This window comes from Salvelinus namaycush, chromosome 5 (genome assembly GCF_016432855.1).
Source record: "Salvelinus namaycush isolate Seneca chromosome 5, SaNama_1.0, whole genome shotgun sequence".
Taxonomy (NCBI): domain Eukaryota; kingdom Metazoa; phylum Chordata; class Actinopteri; order Salmoniformes; family Salmonidae; genus Salvelinus; species Salvelinus namaycush.
In genome coordinates, this window is record NC_052311.1 from 71,203,841 (window position 1) to 71,221,846 (window position 18,006).

At 44.9% G+C, this 18,006-nt stretch overlaps 1 protein-coding gene across 1 annotated transcript in view; it reads left to right on the plus strand.

Annotated features, from left to right (window-relative positions):
* Window positions 1-16,161, plus strand: part of LOC120047334 (integrin alpha-10-like) — a 78,737-nt gene extending 62,576 nt beyond the window's left edge. The window contains exons 9-30 of the mRNA XM_038992858.1: window positions 2,174-2,339; window positions 5,759-5,832; window positions 5,974-6,118; window positions 7,905-8,053; window positions 8,348-8,491; window positions 8,749-8,955; window positions 9,539-9,669; window positions 9,812-9,978; window positions 10,187-10,329; window positions 10,656-10,766; window positions 10,912-10,997; window positions 11,238-11,379; window positions 11,773-11,865; window positions 13,266-13,342; window positions 13,602-13,691; window positions 13,774-13,858; window positions 14,096-14,203; window positions 14,292-14,399; window positions 14,548-14,661; window positions 14,863-14,958; window positions 15,866-15,979; window positions 16,111-16,161. Of these exons, the coding sequence (XP_038848786.1) occupies window positions 2,174-2,339; window positions 5,759-5,832; window positions 5,974-6,118; window positions 7,905-8,053; window positions 8,348-8,491; window positions 8,749-8,955; window positions 9,539-9,669; window positions 9,812-9,978; window positions 10,187-10,329; window positions 10,656-10,766; window positions 10,912-10,997; window positions 11,238-11,379; window positions 11,773-11,865; window positions 13,266-13,342; window positions 13,602-13,691; window positions 13,774-13,858; window positions 14,096-14,203; window positions 14,292-14,399; window positions 14,548-14,661; window positions 14,863-14,958; window positions 15,866-15,979; window positions 16,111-16,161 (2,601 nt within the window). The remainder of the gene's footprint in view (window positions 1-2,173; window positions 2,340-5,758; window positions 5,833-5,973; window positions 6,119-7,904; window positions 8,054-8,347; window positions 8,492-8,748; window positions 8,956-9,538; window positions 9,670-9,811; window positions 9,979-10,186; window positions 10,330-10,655; window positions 10,767-10,911; window positions 10,998-11,237; window positions 11,380-11,772; window positions 11,866-13,265; window positions 13,343-13,601; window positions 13,692-13,773; window positions 13,859-14,095; window positions 14,204-14,291; window positions 14,400-14,547; window positions 14,662-14,862; window positions 14,959-15,865; window positions 15,980-16,110) is intronic.
* The last annotated feature ends 1,845 nt before the right edge of the window (window positions 16,162-18,006 follow it).

Below are 18,006 nucleotides of genomic sequence, written 5' to 3' on the forward strand. Positions count from 1 at the left end.
AAAACAGAGCAAACTAGAATGCTATTTGGCCCTAAACAGAGAGTACACAGTGGCAGAATACCTGACCACTGTGACTGACCCAAACTTAAGGAAAGTTTTGACTATGTCCAGACTCAGTGAGCATAGCATTTAGACGAACTCCCATATATGTTTGGTGAAATATCACAGTAGGAAAATTTGTGACCTGTTGCCACAAAAAAAAGGGCAACCAGTGAAGAACAAACACCATTGTAAATACAACCCATATTTATGTTTATTTATTTTCCCTGTAAACATATGTTTCGCACACCAATAAAACCCCTTAAATTAAATTGAATTGAAGAGAGAGAGAGAGAGAGAGAATCTCCAGGGAGTATTGATGCTGAAACGTGGTTTCACTGTGATGGCTGCAATGTTTTGATGTTGTTGCTCTCTGTCCTGCTGCCAGTGTGTGTAGGACAGAAAACAACCCTTTGGGGAGAGCAGAGCAACAAGCTCTCTAAAATAACAGCCTGAGTCGTGTTTTATACATCAGCCTGCCTGCCTGCCGACTCACACTGAATTTACAGTCAACAAGGGGAGGGGTCAAAGGGTGTGTGTTTGTCTGTTTGTGTGCATGTGTGTGTATACATGTGCAGTAGCTATAATTTCACTGTATGTTTTGAATACTTAACAAGCTACCTCCCGCTGTCTGTATTTCTGTCCTCTCTCTCCGTTCGTGACTCTGAGGACAAACCAGCAGCAGCTGGCAAGACCAACGGAATTTCTCTGCTTCTATGAGATCTTCATGTATACATTTATGATGTAGGATTCCTTCACATTAAACCCTCCCTCCCTCCCTCCCTCCCTCCCTCCCTCCCTCCCTCCCTCCCTCCCTCCCTCCCTCCCTCCATCCCTTCCTTCCTTCCTTCCTTCCTTCCTTCCTTCCTTCCTTCCTTCCTTCCTTCCTTCCTTCCTTCCTTCCTTCCTTCCTTCCTTCCTTCCTTCCTTCCTTCCTTCCTTCCTTGCTTCCTTCCTTCCTTCCTTCCTTCCTTCCTTCCTCCCTCCCTCCCTCCATCCATCCCTCCCTTCATCCATCCCGCTCTCCCTCCCGCCCTCTCTCCCTACCTCCATCCCGCTCTCTCTCCCGCCCTCTCTCCCTACCTCCATCCCGCTCTCCCTCCCTCCCTCTCTCCCTCCCTCCCTCTCTCCCTCCATCCATCCCTTCTTCCCCCCCTCCCTCCATCCCCTTTGAAAACAGAACATTTCCTTAGTTAAGTTGGCAGCCAGAGTGACAGGGAAGGATTGTTGGGATTGGGTTTCTGGGGAGGAATGTGCTCCTTACTGCAGTGTTTAGGCTATTCTGTATTACAGACTACTAACTGTAGCTGTTACTATAGCCTCCTCACACTAGAGAGTCCTACCACACCAGTCATCTCTCCCCCCTGTCTGGACCAATTCTTTCATTTCACGGTTTGCTAGAGCAGTATTTCCCAAACATTTTAGCTGACTCCATTTTTAGACAACCCCTTAGTTAGAACCCTACGGACAGTATCTGTTTTTAGACACCCCCTTAGTTAGAACCCTACGTACATGATCAGTTTTTCTCTTTTAAGGGCTTATACTCTGCATATCTGGCTGTCTCTCTGTGGTTGTCCTTGATTCAGGTTATGTCCTCTACTGTACTGTATGGGGTTGGTGTTGGCAGCTCTCTCTCTGTCCTCTCAGATTGTCCTGACTCAGTAATATCTCTCCCTCTATATAAATGTTCTCTGTCCCTGTGAAACATGGAGGAGTTATTGACGGAAGACATAGAGAATTGTCTGTTAATGTTATCTCTCGCTCTACCTTTCACTTTTTCTGTCCCTTACATTTAACCCCTTCTTTCGCTCCCTTTTGTTTTTCTACCCTTCCCTTTACCCCTTTCTTTCTCTATTCCCCCTCTCTCTTCCTCTCTCTTTCCCTCTCTCCTTCCCCCTTTATCTCTCCCCCTCTCTTTCCTCATCCCTTTCTCTCTCCCTCCCCCTTTATCTCCCCCCTCTCTTTTCTCATCCCTTTCTCTCTCCCTCCCCCTTTATCTCCCCCCTCTCTTTCCTCATCCCTTTCTCTCTCCCTCCCCCTTTATCTCTCCCCCCTCTCTTTTCTCATCCCTTTCTCTCTCCCTCCCCCTTTCTCTCCCCCCTCTCTTTTCTCATCCCTTTCTCTCTCCCTCCAGGTATTGGGTCACTACATCCGCAGGCAGCAGGACCCAGAGACGTTTATCAGTGAGATCAAGTACATCGCCAGCGACCCTGACGACAAATACTTCTTCAACGTGACTGATGAGGCGGCGCTCAACGACATCGTAGATGCACTAGGAGACCGCATCTTCACTCTAGAGGGTGAGACGGAGAGAGGAAGAGTAAGGGGGAGGGAGGGGGAGGAGAGGAGGGAGGGAGGTGAAAGTGCGGGAAAGAGAAAGAAGGGGAAAGGGTGTCTGTATTCTGGAGACAGGGAGGGACTGCTTTCTTATTTAGCCAGGGAGAAAGTTAGAAGAGAGAGGGATGTTACTCTCTTTCAATTGAGAAAGAGGCAAAAAAGGGGGAATGGTGCCACATTTAATCCTAGACGGCATGAAAGAGGAAGGGTTGGATAGATGCCACTACCTTGAAAAGGAAAGAAGGGCGGGAGCAGCTATCACAACACTTACAGGAACAAGGGAGGAAGACTGAGAAATTATGCCACCCTGAGGTCTGTAGGGAGCGAGGGAGGAAGGGAGAGGAGGAAATGAGATCAGGATGAGGGAGGTAGATTCTGTATACCACCTGGGTTCTTGAGTGAGGAGGGAGCGAGAGGGCACTAACCTGTGGCATCTAGATAGTGGCAGATTGGGGAGGGGAAGGAAGGGAGGGAATTTATGGAGAAAAGGTGAAAGGGGGATAAAAATAAAATAACAGTATTTGAATTGAGAGTGAGTATTCACGTGTCAGATTGGGCAGCACAGGATGCCACATTTAGTCCCATTACGGTATTCATGTGTCAGAGTGGGCAGCACAGGATGCCACATTTAGTCCCATTACGGTATTCATGTTTCAGAGTGGGCAGCACAGGATGCCACATTTAGTCCCATTACGGTATTCATGTGTCAGAGTGGGCAGCACAGGATGCCACATTTAGTCCCATTACGGTATTCATGTTTCAGAGTGGGCAGCACAGGATGCCACATTTAGTCCCATTACGGTATTCATGTGTCAGAGTGGGCAGCACAGGATGCCACATTTAGTCCCATTACGGTATTCATGTTTCAGAGTGGGCAGCACAGGATGCCACATTTAGTCCCATTACGGTATTCATGTTTCAGAGTGGGCAGCACAGGATGCCACATTTAGTCCCATTACGGTATTCATGTTTCAGAGTGGGCAGCACAGGATGCCACATTTAGTCCCATTACGGTATTCATGTGTCAGAGTGGGCAGCACAGGATGCCACATTTAGTCCCATTACGGTATTCATGTTTCAGAGTGGGCAGCACAGGATGCCACATTTAGTCCCATTACGGTATTCATGTGTCAGAGTGGGCAGCACAGGATGCCACATTTAGTCCCATTACGGTATTCATGTTTCAGAGTGGGCAGCACAGGATGCCACATTTAGTCCCATTACGGTATTCATGTGTCAGAGTGGGCAGCACAGGATGCCACATTTAGTCCCATTACGGTATTCATGTTTCAGAGTGGGCAGCACAGGATGCCACATTTAGTCCCATTACGGTATTCATGTTTCAGAGTGGGCAGCACAGGATGCCACATTTAGTCCCATTACGGTATTCATGTTTCAGAGTGGGCAGCACAGGATGCCACATTTAGTCCCATTACGGTATTCATGTGTCAGAGTGGGCAGCACAGGATGCCACATTTAGTCCCATTACGGTATTCATGTTTCAGAGTGGGCAGCACAGGATGCCACATTTAGTCCCATTACGGTATTCATGTGTCAGAGTGGGCAGCACAGGATGCCACATTTAGTCCCATTACGGTATTCATGTTTCAGAGTGGGCAGCACAGGATGCCACATTTAGTCCCATTACGGTATTCATGTGTCAGAGTGGGCAGCACAGGATGCCACATTTAGTCCCATTACGGTATTCATGTTTCAGAGTGGGCAGCACAGGATGCCACATTTAGTCCCATTACGGTATTCATGTTTCAGAGTGGGCAGCACAGGATGCCACATTTAGTCCCATTACGGTATTCATGTTTCAGAGTGGGCAGCACAGGATGCCACATTTAGTCCCATTACGGTATTCATGTTTCAGAGTGGGCAGCACAGGATGCCACATTTAGTCCCATTACGGTATTCATGTTTCAGAGAGGGCAGCACAGGATGCCACATTTAGTCCCATTACGGTATTCATGTTTCAGAGTGGGCAGCACAGGATGCCACATTTAGTCCCATTACGGTATTCATGTGTCAGAGTGGGCAGCACAGGATGCCACATTTAGTCCCATTACGGTATTCATGTTTCAGAGTGGGCAGCACAGGATGCCACATTTAGTCCCATTACGGTATTCATGTGTCAGAGTGGGCAGCACAGGATGCCACATTTAGTCCCATTACGGTATTCATGTTTCAGAGTGGGCAGCACAGGATGCCACATTTAGTCCCATTACGGTATTCATGTGTCAGAGTGGGCAGCACAGGATGCCACATTTAGTCCCATTACGGTATTCATGTTTCAGAGTGGGCAGCACAGGATGCCACATTTAGTCCCATTACGGTATTCATGTTTCAGAGTGGGCAGCACAGGATGCCACATTTAGTCCCATTACGGTATTCATGTTTCAGAGTGGGCAGCACAGGATGCCACATTTAGTCCCATTACGGTATTCATGTGTCAGAGTGGGCAGCACAGGATGCCACATTTAGTCCCATTACGGTATTCATGTTTCAGAGTGGGCAGCACAGGATGCCACATTTAGTCCCATTACGGTATTCATGTGTCAGAGTGGGCAGCACAGGATGCCACATTTAGTCCCATTACGGTATTCATGTTTCAGAGTGGGCAGCACAGGATGCCACATTTAGTCCCATTACGGTATTCATGTGTCAGAGTGGGCAGCACAGGATGCCACATTTAGTCCCATTACGGTATTCATGTTTCAGAGTGGGCAGCACAGGATGCCACATTTAGTCCCATTACGGTATTCATGTTTCAGAGTGGGCAGCACAGGATGCCACATTTAGTCCCATTACGGTATTCATGTTTCAGAGTGGGCAGCACAGGATGCCACATTTAGTCCCATTACGGTATTCATGTTTCAGAGTGGGCAGCACAGGATGCCACATTTAGTCCCATTACGGTATTCATGTTTCAGAGTGGGCAGCACAGGATGCCACATTTAGTCCCATTATGGTATTCATGTTTCAGAGTGGGCAGCACAGGATGCCACATTTAGTCCCATTACGGTATTCATGTGTCAGCCACCTGGCACTGGCAGAACAAACATTAACCAAACATTCAACTAAACTTCCTCTGAGAGTTAGGGTTAGGTTAAGCCTGTTCCGCTTTCACCTCATCAGAGGTCCCATTAGCCCCTCACTCAGTCACTGAACCCCCACACCACACAGATATGTGGTTGGGCACAGAAACATGAGAGGGTGAGACTAATGACTTTAATAAAATATTTTTTGAATGACATGACACGAAATAATAGCTTGGAGACAGAGAGATCTGCTCAACTAGATGTTTGTGTTGGATGCTACAGAAAATGTGCTAGAAAGGTTTGTTAAACGTTGTTTTGATGTTTCTGTTTCGTCACAGGGACGCTGGGGTACAACGAGAGCTCCTTCAAGTTTGAGATGTCCCAGATCGGCTTCTCCACACACGTTCTCGATGTGAGTCCACCATGTGTGTGTGTGCGTACGTGTGCAAGCATGCGAGCGCGCGCGTGTCATGTCATTGACTTGAATTTCTGATCTTTCGTTGTACTGTATGTTTACCCTCCCCCTCCCCCCTCTCCCATACGTGTGTTTCAGGATGGCATCCTGTTTGGGATGGTGGGGGCGTATGACTGGGACGGAGGGGTGCTGAAGGAGGGCGCTGAGGGCCGCATCATGCCCACCAGAGAGGCCTTTGAGTCAGAGTTCCCTCAGGAGCTCAAGAACCACGCTGCCTATCTGGGTGACTTAACTTACTTACGTTACACTATGTACACTTTACATTACACCGTTTTACACATAATACTACTAAACTTATCACTGTTTTACACGTAATACTACTAAACTTATCACTGTTTTACACATAATACTACTAAACGTATCACTGTTTTACACATAATACTACTAAACGTATCACTGTTTTACACATAATACTACTAAACGTATCACCGTTTTACACATAATACTACTAAACGTATCACTGTTTTACACATAATACTACTAAACGTATCACTGTTTTACACATAATACTACTAAACGTATCACTGTTTTACACATAATACTACTAAACGTATCACTGTGTTACACATAATACTACTAAAGTATCACTGTTTTACACATAATACTACTAAACGTATCACTGTTTTACACATAATACTACTAAACGTATCACTGTTTTACACATAATACTACTAAACGTATCACTGTTTTACACATAATACTACTAAATGTATCACTGTTTTAAACATAATACTACTAAACGTATCACTGTTTTAAACATAATACTACTAAATTTATCACCGTTTTACACATAATACTACTAAACGTATCACTGTTTTACACATAATACTACTAAACGTATCACTGTTTTACACATAATACTACTAAACGTATCACTGTTTTAAACATAATACTACTAAATTTATCACCGTTTTACACATAATACTACTAAACGTATCACCGTTTTACACATAATACTACTAAACGTATCACCGTTTTACACATAATACTACTAAACGTATCACTGTTTTACACGTAATACTACTAAATGTATCACTGTTTTACACATAATACTACTAAACGTATCACTGTTTTACACATAATAGTACTAAACGTATCACTGTTTTACACATAATACTACTAAATTTATCACTGTTTTACACATAATACTACTAAACGTATCACTGTTTTACACGTAATACTACTAAACGTATCACTGTTTTACACGTAATAGTACTAAACGTATCACTGTTTTACACATAATACTACTAAATGTATCACCGTTTTACACATAATACTACTAAACGTATCACTGTTTTACACATAATACTACTAAATGTATCACTGTTTTACACATAATACTACTAAACGTATCACTGTTTTACACATAATAGTACTAAACTTATCACTGTTTTACACATAATACTACTAAACGTATCACCGTTTTACACATAATACTACTAAACTTATCACTGTTGTACACATAATACTACTAAACGTATCACTGTTTTACACATAATACTACTAAAATTATCACCGTTTTACACATAATACTACTAAACGTATCACTGTTTTACACATAATACTACTAAACTTATCACTGTTTTACACATAATACTACTAAATTTATCACCGTTTTACACATAATACTACTAAACTTATCACTGTTTTACACGTAATACTACTAAACTTATCACTGTTTTACACATAATACTACTAAACTTATCACTGTTTTACACATAATACTACTAAATTTATCACCGTTTTACACATAATACTACTAAACTTATCACTGTTTTACACGTAATACTACTAAACTTATCACTGTTTTACACGTAATAGTACTAAACGTATCACTGTTTTACACATAATACTACTAAATTTATCACGGATTTACACAATTATTTTTGTTTCCATACCTAATGTGTCTCCAGGCATCTGTATGACCTGTGAGATATTTGAATCCTATGCAAATATTATGTCATTTGTGGATCTAATTAAAATATTTGTGTGTGTGTGTGTGTGTTTAGGCTACACAGTGTCGTCAGTGATAGTGGGAGACTGGAGGAGGCTGTATGTGGCTGGAGCACCCAGGTTCAAACACAAAGGAAAGGTCATTCTGTTTGAACTGAGCAACAATGGAGATGTCAACATTGCACAGGCCCTCAATGGAGAACAGGTAGCTAGTGTGTGTGTGTGTGTGTATATACCTCATTGGATGTATCTATCAATCAAACTCTCACTCATCCCCAACCCCCCTCTCCCCTTCTCCTCACCGCCACCATACCTCTCTCTCTCTCTCTCTCTCTCTCTCTCTCTCTCTCTCTCTCTCTCTCTCTCTCTCTCTCTCTCTCTCTCTCTCTCTCTCTCTCTCTCTCTCTCTCTCTCTCTCTCTCTCTCTCTCTCTCTCTCTCTCTCTCTCTCTCTCTCTCTCTCTCTCTCTCTCTCTCTCTCTCTCTCTCTCTCTGTGTAGATTGGGTCGTACTATGGCAGTGAGGTGTGTGGGTTGGACGTGGACCAGGATGGCATTACTGATGTTCTGCTGGTGGCAGCACCCATGTACCTGGGCCCTGGCAACAAGGAGGCAGGCAGAGTCTACATCTACTCCCTCAGTGGGGTGAGACAGGGGGGAGTAGTGGGGAAGGACTGAGCTGGTGTCAGGAAGAGGGGGAGGGGGGTGAGAGATGGGCGAAGGGGGGAGATAGAATTAAGGGAGGGGAAAGGGGTTGAGGATATTAGCGGATAAGAAGAGGAATGTCTGGGAGCTGCTGACTCTCTCTCTCTCTCTCTACTCTGCCTGTCTTTCTTTCTCTCTCTCTCTCTCTCTCTCTCTCTCTCTCTCTCTCTCTCTCTCTCTCTCTCTCTCTCTCTCAGGAGGAGGTGTTTGTATCTAACGGTACTCTGAAGGCAGAGGATAGGTCCCAGGATGCTAGGTTTGGCTACGCCCTGGCCTCCGCCCCAGACCTCAACCATGACGGGTACACTGACCTGCTGGTGGGGGCACCCCTAGAGGATGGACACAATGGGGCCATATACGTCTACCACGGCCAGGGCATACACATCATCCACAACTACAAACAGGTAGATATACACATCATCCACAACTACAAACAGGTAGACATACACATCATCCACAACTACAAACAGGTAGATATACACATCATCCACAACTACAAACAGGTAGACATACACATCATCCACAACTACAAACAGGTAGACATACACATCATCCACAACTACAAACAGGTAGACATACACATCATCCACAACTACAAACAGGTAGACATACACATCATCCACAACTACAAACAGGTAGACATACACATCATCCCCAACTACAAACAGGTAGACATACACATCATCCACAACTACAAACAGGTAGACATACACATCATCCACAACTACAAACAGGTAGACATACACATCATCCCCAACTACAAACAGGTAGACATACACATCATCCACAACTACAAACAGGTAGAGAAGGAAGTGTCACCAGAAGTATAGGTGGAGTCCATCTCTGTGAAAAGAAAAGTGAAGATTTGTTTTAAAGTGAAATCATTCTTAGCTATAGTATTTCCATTGACCTCATTCTACGTCTCTCTCCACCACTTCTCCACCCTCTTCTCTCCACCTCCTTGCTCACCTCTCCTTCTCCCTGTAGCGTATCGCAGGGTCGTCCCTGTCTCCCTCTCTGCAGTACTTTGGGCGCAGTGTGAGTGCCAGATTGGACCTGGATGGAGATGGTCTGTTAGACCTGGCTGTGGGGGCCCAGGGCAGTGCTGTACTACTCAGGTAAGAAAGGAGGGATGAGGGGAGGTGGAGGAATGTAGAGGAGGGGAGGGATAAATTGTCAGACTTGGCTGTGGAGTATATTTTTTTTATGTGATGATGATCGTCATCATTGAATGATCAATTCTCCCTCCCCTCTCTCCAGTTCTCGTAATATAGTCCAGATCAACATGAGTCTGTCCTTCCAGCCCCACTCCATCAACGTCATCCAGAAGACGTGTCAGAGAGGAGGGAGGGAGTCTGACTGTCTCAACGCTACAGCCTGCTTCCTGGCTCTGTCCCGCTCCCCTGGAACTCACAGCAACAGCTTTGGTAAGGGAGAGGGAGGGAGTGGGTGAGGGAGGGGAGAGAGGGAGGGGAGAGAGGGAGGGGAGGGGACTGGAGAGAGTAAGGGGGAGGGGACTGGAGAGAGTAAGGGGGAGGGGGAGGGAGGGGGAAGGAGATAGGAGGGAGGGAGTCCGCCTGTTAGATTTGATAGATTTGTTATCAACACTAACATCCCCTTCTCCCTCCTCCTCAGAGCTGTCGGTGGTGGCCATGTTGGATGAGAGAAAGTTGACAGCGAGGGCGTTGTTTGACGACAGCAACCAGAGACAGTCACAGCTGGGGGTCAGAGTTCACACAAGACAGACCGTCTGCCACAACCTGCCCTTCCATGTGTTTGTGAGTATGACACACACACCAGAGCTCAGCTGGAAGAGCATGGTGCTTGCAACGCCAGGATAGTGGGTTCAATTCCCGGGACCAAACAGCGACATACATACTTTTTTTTAAAGTATGCACGCATGACTGTAAGCCGCTTTGGATACACAAACACACAACCAACATGTACACGCTACTGCCACAACCTGCCCTTCCATATGTCACACACAATGCCGAAACACACATTTGCACACATCCTTCACCCCGACCGACACACACAATCTACATGCTGAAACACTACATTCTGTTGATATTGACCTCTAACCCTTTGTCTCTGTCTGTGATAGGACACAGCTGACTACATCCGTCCAATCAGCTTCTCCCTGCGCTTTAAGATCAACGACACAGAGAGCGGCCCAGTGCTGGACGAAGGCTGGCCCACCACCTTCAAGAGATCGGTCAGTGTGTGGGGTGTGTGTGGGGTGTGTGTGGGGTGCTCGTAGCATCCTGGCCAAATTGTATGATGTAATGTACTGTTACTGTACGTATCTACAGTATTACTCTGGCACCTCCATTTCAAATACTGTACATTGATGTCTCCAGATTGCGTTCTTCAAAGACTGTGGTGAGGATGATGTGTGTGTCACTGATCTGGTGCTGCAGGCTCATATGGACATCTCTGGGACAAGGTACATCTCACACACACAAACACATGTGCACACACACATGTATGGACACACACGTATAGACACACACACCTGATCAAAAATGTTCCTCTCTTTTTTTTGTCCAGTCAACACACAATCAGCCAAACAATTACTAGCGTTCCTGTTGTATTCATGTATTAATGTTGTGTAGTTGTTGTATTAATGTTGTGTAGTAGTTGTGTAGTAGTTGTATGAATGTCTGAATGTAACTCCTCTCTGCAGACAGCAGCCCTATGTGATCCGTAGCCCTCGCAGACGTCTGGCTGTAAAAGTCCAGCTGCAGAACAGACTGGAGAACGCCTACAACACCAGCCTATCGCTGCACTACTCACGCAACCTCCACTTCTCTAGTCTCAGTATACGGGTACGAAGCACACACACACACACACACACACACACACACACACACACACACACACACACACACACACACACACACACACACACACACACACACACAGACGCACGCACGCACACACACACACACACACACAGACGCACGCACGCACACACACACACACACACACACACACACACACACACACACACACACACACACACACACACAGACGCACGCACGCACGCACGCACGCACGCACGCACGCACGCACACACACACACACACACGACACACACAGACACACACAGATTTACAACATGAACCTGACAATTTTATTCTGTCTCCTCCCCCTTCTCTCTCTTCCTCCCTACCTTTCGATGTCTCCATCCATCCATCTCTCTCCCTCTCTCTCTCTAGGAGGATACCCAGTTGAAAATTGAGTGTACATCTCTCAGTTCCAACAGTCATTCCTGTAATGTCAGCTATCCTGTGTTCCGCTCCCACTCCAAGGTCTGTCTGTCTGGCATCAAATACACTGAACAAAAATATAAACACAACATGTAAAGTGTTGGTCCCATGTTTCATGAGCTGAAATAAAAGATCCCAGAAATGTTCCATACGCACAAAGAGCGTATTTTTCTCAGATGTTGTGCACAAATTTGTTTACATCCCTGTTAGTGAGCATTTCTCCTTTGCCAAGATAATCCATCCACCTGACAGGTGTGGCATATCAAAAATATGATTAAACTGCATGATCATTACACAGGTGCACCTTGTGCTGGGGACAATAAAAGACCACTCTAAAATGTACAGTTTTGTCAAACAACACAATGCCACAGATGTCTCAAGTTTTGAGGGAGTGTGCAATTGGCATGCTGACTGCAGGAATGTCACCAGTGCTGTTGCCAAAGAATTTAATGTTAATTTCTCTACCATAAGCTGCCTCCAACGTTGTTTTAGAGAATTTGGCAGTATGTCCAACCGGGCTCACAATCGCAGACCACGTGTAACCACACCAGCTCAGGACCTCCACATCCGGCCTTTTCACCAGCGGGATCGTCTGAGACCAGCCACCCAGACAGATGATGAAACTGTGGGTTTGCACAACTGAAGAATTTCTGCACAAACTGTCAGAAACCGTCTCAGGGAAGCTCATTTGTGTGCTCGGCGTCCTCACCAGGGTCTTGACTTGATTACAGTTCGGCGTTGTAATCGACTTCAGTGGGCAAATGCTCACCTTCGATGGCCACTGGCACGCTGGAGAAGTGTGCTCTTCACGGATGAATCCCGGTTTCAGCTGTACAGATGTCAGACATATGGCGTTGTGTGGGCGAGTGGTTTGCTGATGTCAACGTTGTGAACAGAGTGCCCCATGGTGGCGGTGAGGTTATGGTATGGGCAGGCATAAGCTACGGACAACAAATACAATTGCATTTTATGGATGATAATTTGAATGCACAGAGATACTGTGACGAGATCCTGAGGCCCATTGTCTTGCCATCCGCCGCCATCACCTCATGTTTCAGCATGATAATGCACGGACCCATGTCGCAAGGATCTGCACACAATTCTTGGAAGCTGAAAATGTCCCAGTTCTTCCATGGCCTGCATACTCACCAGACATGTCACCTATTGAGCACGTTTGGGATGCTCTGGATCGACGTGTACGACAGCGTGTTCCTGTTCCTTCCAATATCCAGTAACTTTGCAGAGCCATTGAAGAGGAGTGGGACAACATTCCACAGGCTACAATCAACAGCCTGATCATCTCTATGCGAAGGAGATGTGTCGCACTGCATGAGGCAAATGGAAAAATCTTAGAAATTGTTTCATGATGCGTTTATATTTTTGTTCAGTGTAGTTCTGACACCACAAACTCAATCCCCCACCTCTTATCTTCTCTCGGTCAGGTGAACTTCATGTTAGAGTTTGAGTTCAGCTGTACGTCTCTGCTCAGTAAAGTCCAGATGAAACTCACAGTTGCCAGGTAACTCATTATAATCCTATGGAGGAATGTAAAGGGATTCCTATTGGGAGCTTCTAGAAATTAACCTGAAATTCAGCCTCCACTGATTCCGTCTAACCCTAGTCATAATCCTACAGCAGAGACAGAAGTACTGTGTGTTTGTCTTGTCATGTGTCTGTCACATAAGCCTAGTCATAATCCTACAGCAGAGACAGAAGTACTGTGTGTTTGTCTTGTCATGTGTCTGTCACATACATCTCTGTGTTCCTGGTTCCCATAGTGACAGTGTGGAGAGAGAGGCTACGTTGGGAGACAACAGTGTTCAGCTCCAGACTGTGGTTCAGTACGAACCTGACCTCTTCATCACCAGGTTAGTCTCTCTCTTTCTATCTCTCTCTCTCTCTCATTCCCTGTATCTCTCTCATTCCCTGTATCTCTACCTTTATTTGTAGTGACTCCAATCTGAACCGTTATGAGGTCCACCCAACCAGAACCATATCAGAGGCAATAGGACCAGAGTTCTACACACACTTCAGGGTAAGCAGTGCACACACAATATATCCGTTTCCCTAATATCCTTACTGCACAATCACACACATAACCATACAGACTGTCTTTACACACACACACACACACACACACACACACACACACACACACACACACACACACACACACACACACACACACACACACACACACACACACACACACACACACACACACACACACACACACACACGTCAGACTAATGTGTTCTGTGTGTAGCTGCAGAACCTGGGCTGTTACAGTGTGAGTAACCTGGAGTTGAGGCTGAGCCTGCCCTCTGTAGCAGCTGGAGACAGAGTCTTCATGGCTGTTACTGAGGTCTTCTCTTACAACGTGAGTACTAACCCTCTCTCACTACTGTTGGAATAAACAGTTATTGTCATTTCTCTCTGGTTCTGAACTGTGACCTTTGTGATGTCAGGTGACAGGGGTGAACTGCAGTGTAGACAGTGACGTGTCCCAGCTGAAGGACAGACAGAGAGATGTACGACCACTACATCCTGAAGACATGCAACAGACTGACCTACTGGTGAGAACAGACACACACATATACACTGATGCACGCACATACATGCACACACACACAAATACCCACACACAAGATGATCACATTCACAATCCTAACTAGCAAAATAGTATATTTACAGTTGTAACATGTTTCTGTTTTCGGTGTGTAGAACTGCAGCAGGTCGTGGTGTGTGGAGGTGGTGTGTGAGGTACAGCAGCTGCATCGAGGACAGACCGCTCTCATACGAGTCAGCCGCAGGGTCCACGACAACTTCTTCAGACAGGTACGAAGTTTCTCTCTCACACACACACACACACACACACACACACACACACACACACACACACACACACACACACACACACACACACACACACACACACACACACACACACACACACACACACACACACACACACACACACACACACACACAGCTCTAACTATAAAAACACTCACTCTGACTTTGTGTCTCTGTCACCAGGCTAAGTTTAAGGTGGTGAGGATAGTGAGTGCCTATCGTCTGGCTGCTCAGGAATCTAACCTGGTCACTCTTGGGAGTGGCGCCATCTGGAGGGAGGTGAGAGAATAGCAGGATTAACACTAATAGTGGAGGACTGGTTTATCCTTGTCTGTGCCTGACTCGTTTACACCCAGATAGAGTAAGCTGGTATAGGGTGATGAATAACTGTCTGACTGTCGTTTACATCCAGATAGAGGAAGCTGGTATAGGGTGATGAATATCTGTCTGACTGTCGTTTACATCCAGCTAGAGTAGGAAGCTGGTATAGGGTGATGAATATCTGTCAGACTGTCGTTTACATCCAGATAGAGTAGGAAGATGGTATAGGGTGATGATATCTGTCTGTGTGTCATTTACATCCAGATAGAGGAAGCTGGTATTAGGTGATGAATATCTGTCTGACTATTGTTTACATTCAGATAGAGTAGGAAGCTGGTATAGGGTGATGAATATGTCTGACTGTCGTTTACATCCAGATAGAGTAGGAAGCTGGTATAGGGTGATGATATCTGTCTTTGTGTCGTGTACATCCAGATAGAGTAGGAAGCTGGTATAGGGTGATGAATATGTCTGTCTGTCGTTTACATCCAGATAGAGGAAGCTGGTATAGGGTGATGAATATCTGTCTGACTGTAGTTTACATCCAGATAGAGTAGGAAGCTGGTATAGGGTGATGAATATGTCTGTCTGTCGTTTACATCCAGATAGAGTAGGAAGCTGGTAGAGGGTGATGAATATCTGTCTGACTGTCGTTTACATCCAGATAAAGTAGGAAGCTGGTATAGGGTGATGAATATGTCTGACTGTCGTTTACATCCAGATAGAGTAGGAACTTGGTATAGGGTGATGAATATCTGTCTGACTGTCGTTTACATCCAGATAGAGTAGGAAGCTGGTATAGGGTGATGAATATCTGTCTGACTGTCTCTACTATCAGACTTTTTTTTATCTTTCTCTCCGTCAGACGGTGCTGGAGGTACTAAAGGGGCGGGCCATCCCCATTTCTCTCTGGATTTTGATAGGTAGCATTATTGGAGGGCTTCTGCTATTGGCCCTCATCATCTTCGCAATGTGGAAGGTACACCAATCACACCTCACCATACAGTACCTCTGTACCTCACACTGCAATAACTTCTTTCTCCTCTGCCTTTGTGGTAAAGATCAAAACTTTGGGTTTCACTCCTTCCTTCTCATCCCTCCTTTCTCCAGCTGGGGTTCTTCACTCGTAAACAGATAAAGGACGAGGAACTCGAGGACTGAGCCCGCACCTCGCCGCCATGATGTCAGTCAATGGATACAGTATCTGTGACAACCAGAGTCCACTTCGTACCCATCCCCATGGCAACGACCTGCACAGAGACAGCTCCGCCCCCCCCAGCAATAAAAACAGATGCCTTCCCTCTCTTCTAAATCATGCCCCCCCCAAAAAGAACACACAGCCGGTATAGATGAGCGTCGCCCAGTGTGTGTGTGAACTGTCAAAACCCCTAACACCACATGGCACAGACTGCATCTATCATCAGACACCCCAACATCTTGTCTGTTTCTACAGGTGAACCCATGGCTGTAGGGCTGTAGTTACACACCTGTTTAGAAAGGTACAGCAGGAAGGACGTGAACAGGAGTTTTCTGCAGAGATGTCCCAGACAGGAAATAATGCTGTACACCACGTGTCAAACTCATTCCACGGAGGGCTGAGTGTCTGCAGGTTCACTCCACCCTTGTACTTGATTGATGAATTAAGGTCACGAATTAGTGAGGGACTCCACTCAACAGGTTGTCTAGGTCTTAATTGAATGGACAAAACAAAAACCTACAGACACACAGCCCTCCGTGGAATGAGTTTGACACTCCTGGTGCAATGTGACTTGGTATGATGTTCAATGACTGCAGACTTCAAACAGCGTAGATCTGTATAAGTAGATACAGTACAGGTATCAACCTGTAATTAGTACCGTGTTGTATAAGTAGATACCGTACAGGTATCAACCTGTAATTAGTACCATGTTGTATAAGTAGATACCGTACAGGTATCAACCTGTAATTAGTACCATGTTGTATAAGTAGATACTGTACAGGTATCAACCTGTAATTAGTACCATGTTGTATAAGTAGATACCGTACAGGTATCAACCTGTAATTAGTACCATGTTGTATTAGTAAATACCGTACAGGTATCAACCTGTAATTAGTACCATGTTGTATAAGTAGATACCGTACAGGTATCAACCTGTAATTAGTACCATGTTGTATAAGTAGATACAGTACAGGTATCAACCTGTAATTAGTACCATGTTGTATAAGTAGATACCGTACAGGTATCAACCTGTAATTAGTACCATGTTGTATAAGTAGATACCGTACAGGTATCAACCTGTAATTAGTACCATGTTGTATAAGTAGATACCGTACAGGTATCAACCTGTAATTAGTACCATGTTGTATAAGTAGATACAGTACAGGTATCAACCTGTAATTAGTACCATGTTGTATAAGTAGATACCGTACAGGTATCAACCTGTAATTAGTACCATGTTGTATAAGTAGATACCGTACAGGTATCAACCTGTAATTAGTACCATGTTGTGCTATATGGAAAGCAGTTCCATCCTTCAAGGAAGCTTGAATGAAAATGCACTACCTGATAATGGGGGCCGCTTATAATCATGTGAATATATTTGTATTTCTATGAAACGCTGTTACAAACCTAACTGTCTATTTAATATTCAGAAGTCATCATGACTTTAGATTTTTCACCCATTTTCTCTACAGTAGAGTTCATTTTCTGAGTCAAATTAAAACTGTTGATAATTAAAGTTTTTGTAAATGTTATTTTAGTTTCTTTCATGTTTGTTTATACATACATAGGATCATTCATACACATGAACTAAATACACATAAACCAAATATTTTATTACATTATTCTTTTCATTTCAGACTACTTCCTTGTATAAAAGAAAAACACTTTCACACTAGCAGACATTGTTGAACATATAACTGAAATAACGACGTCTGTACGTCAGGCAAAAAAAGCACCAACTGAGTCAGGTATATGAAAACCCAAACATATTTTATTGATGCAACTTCATGTCCATTGTGTTTCTC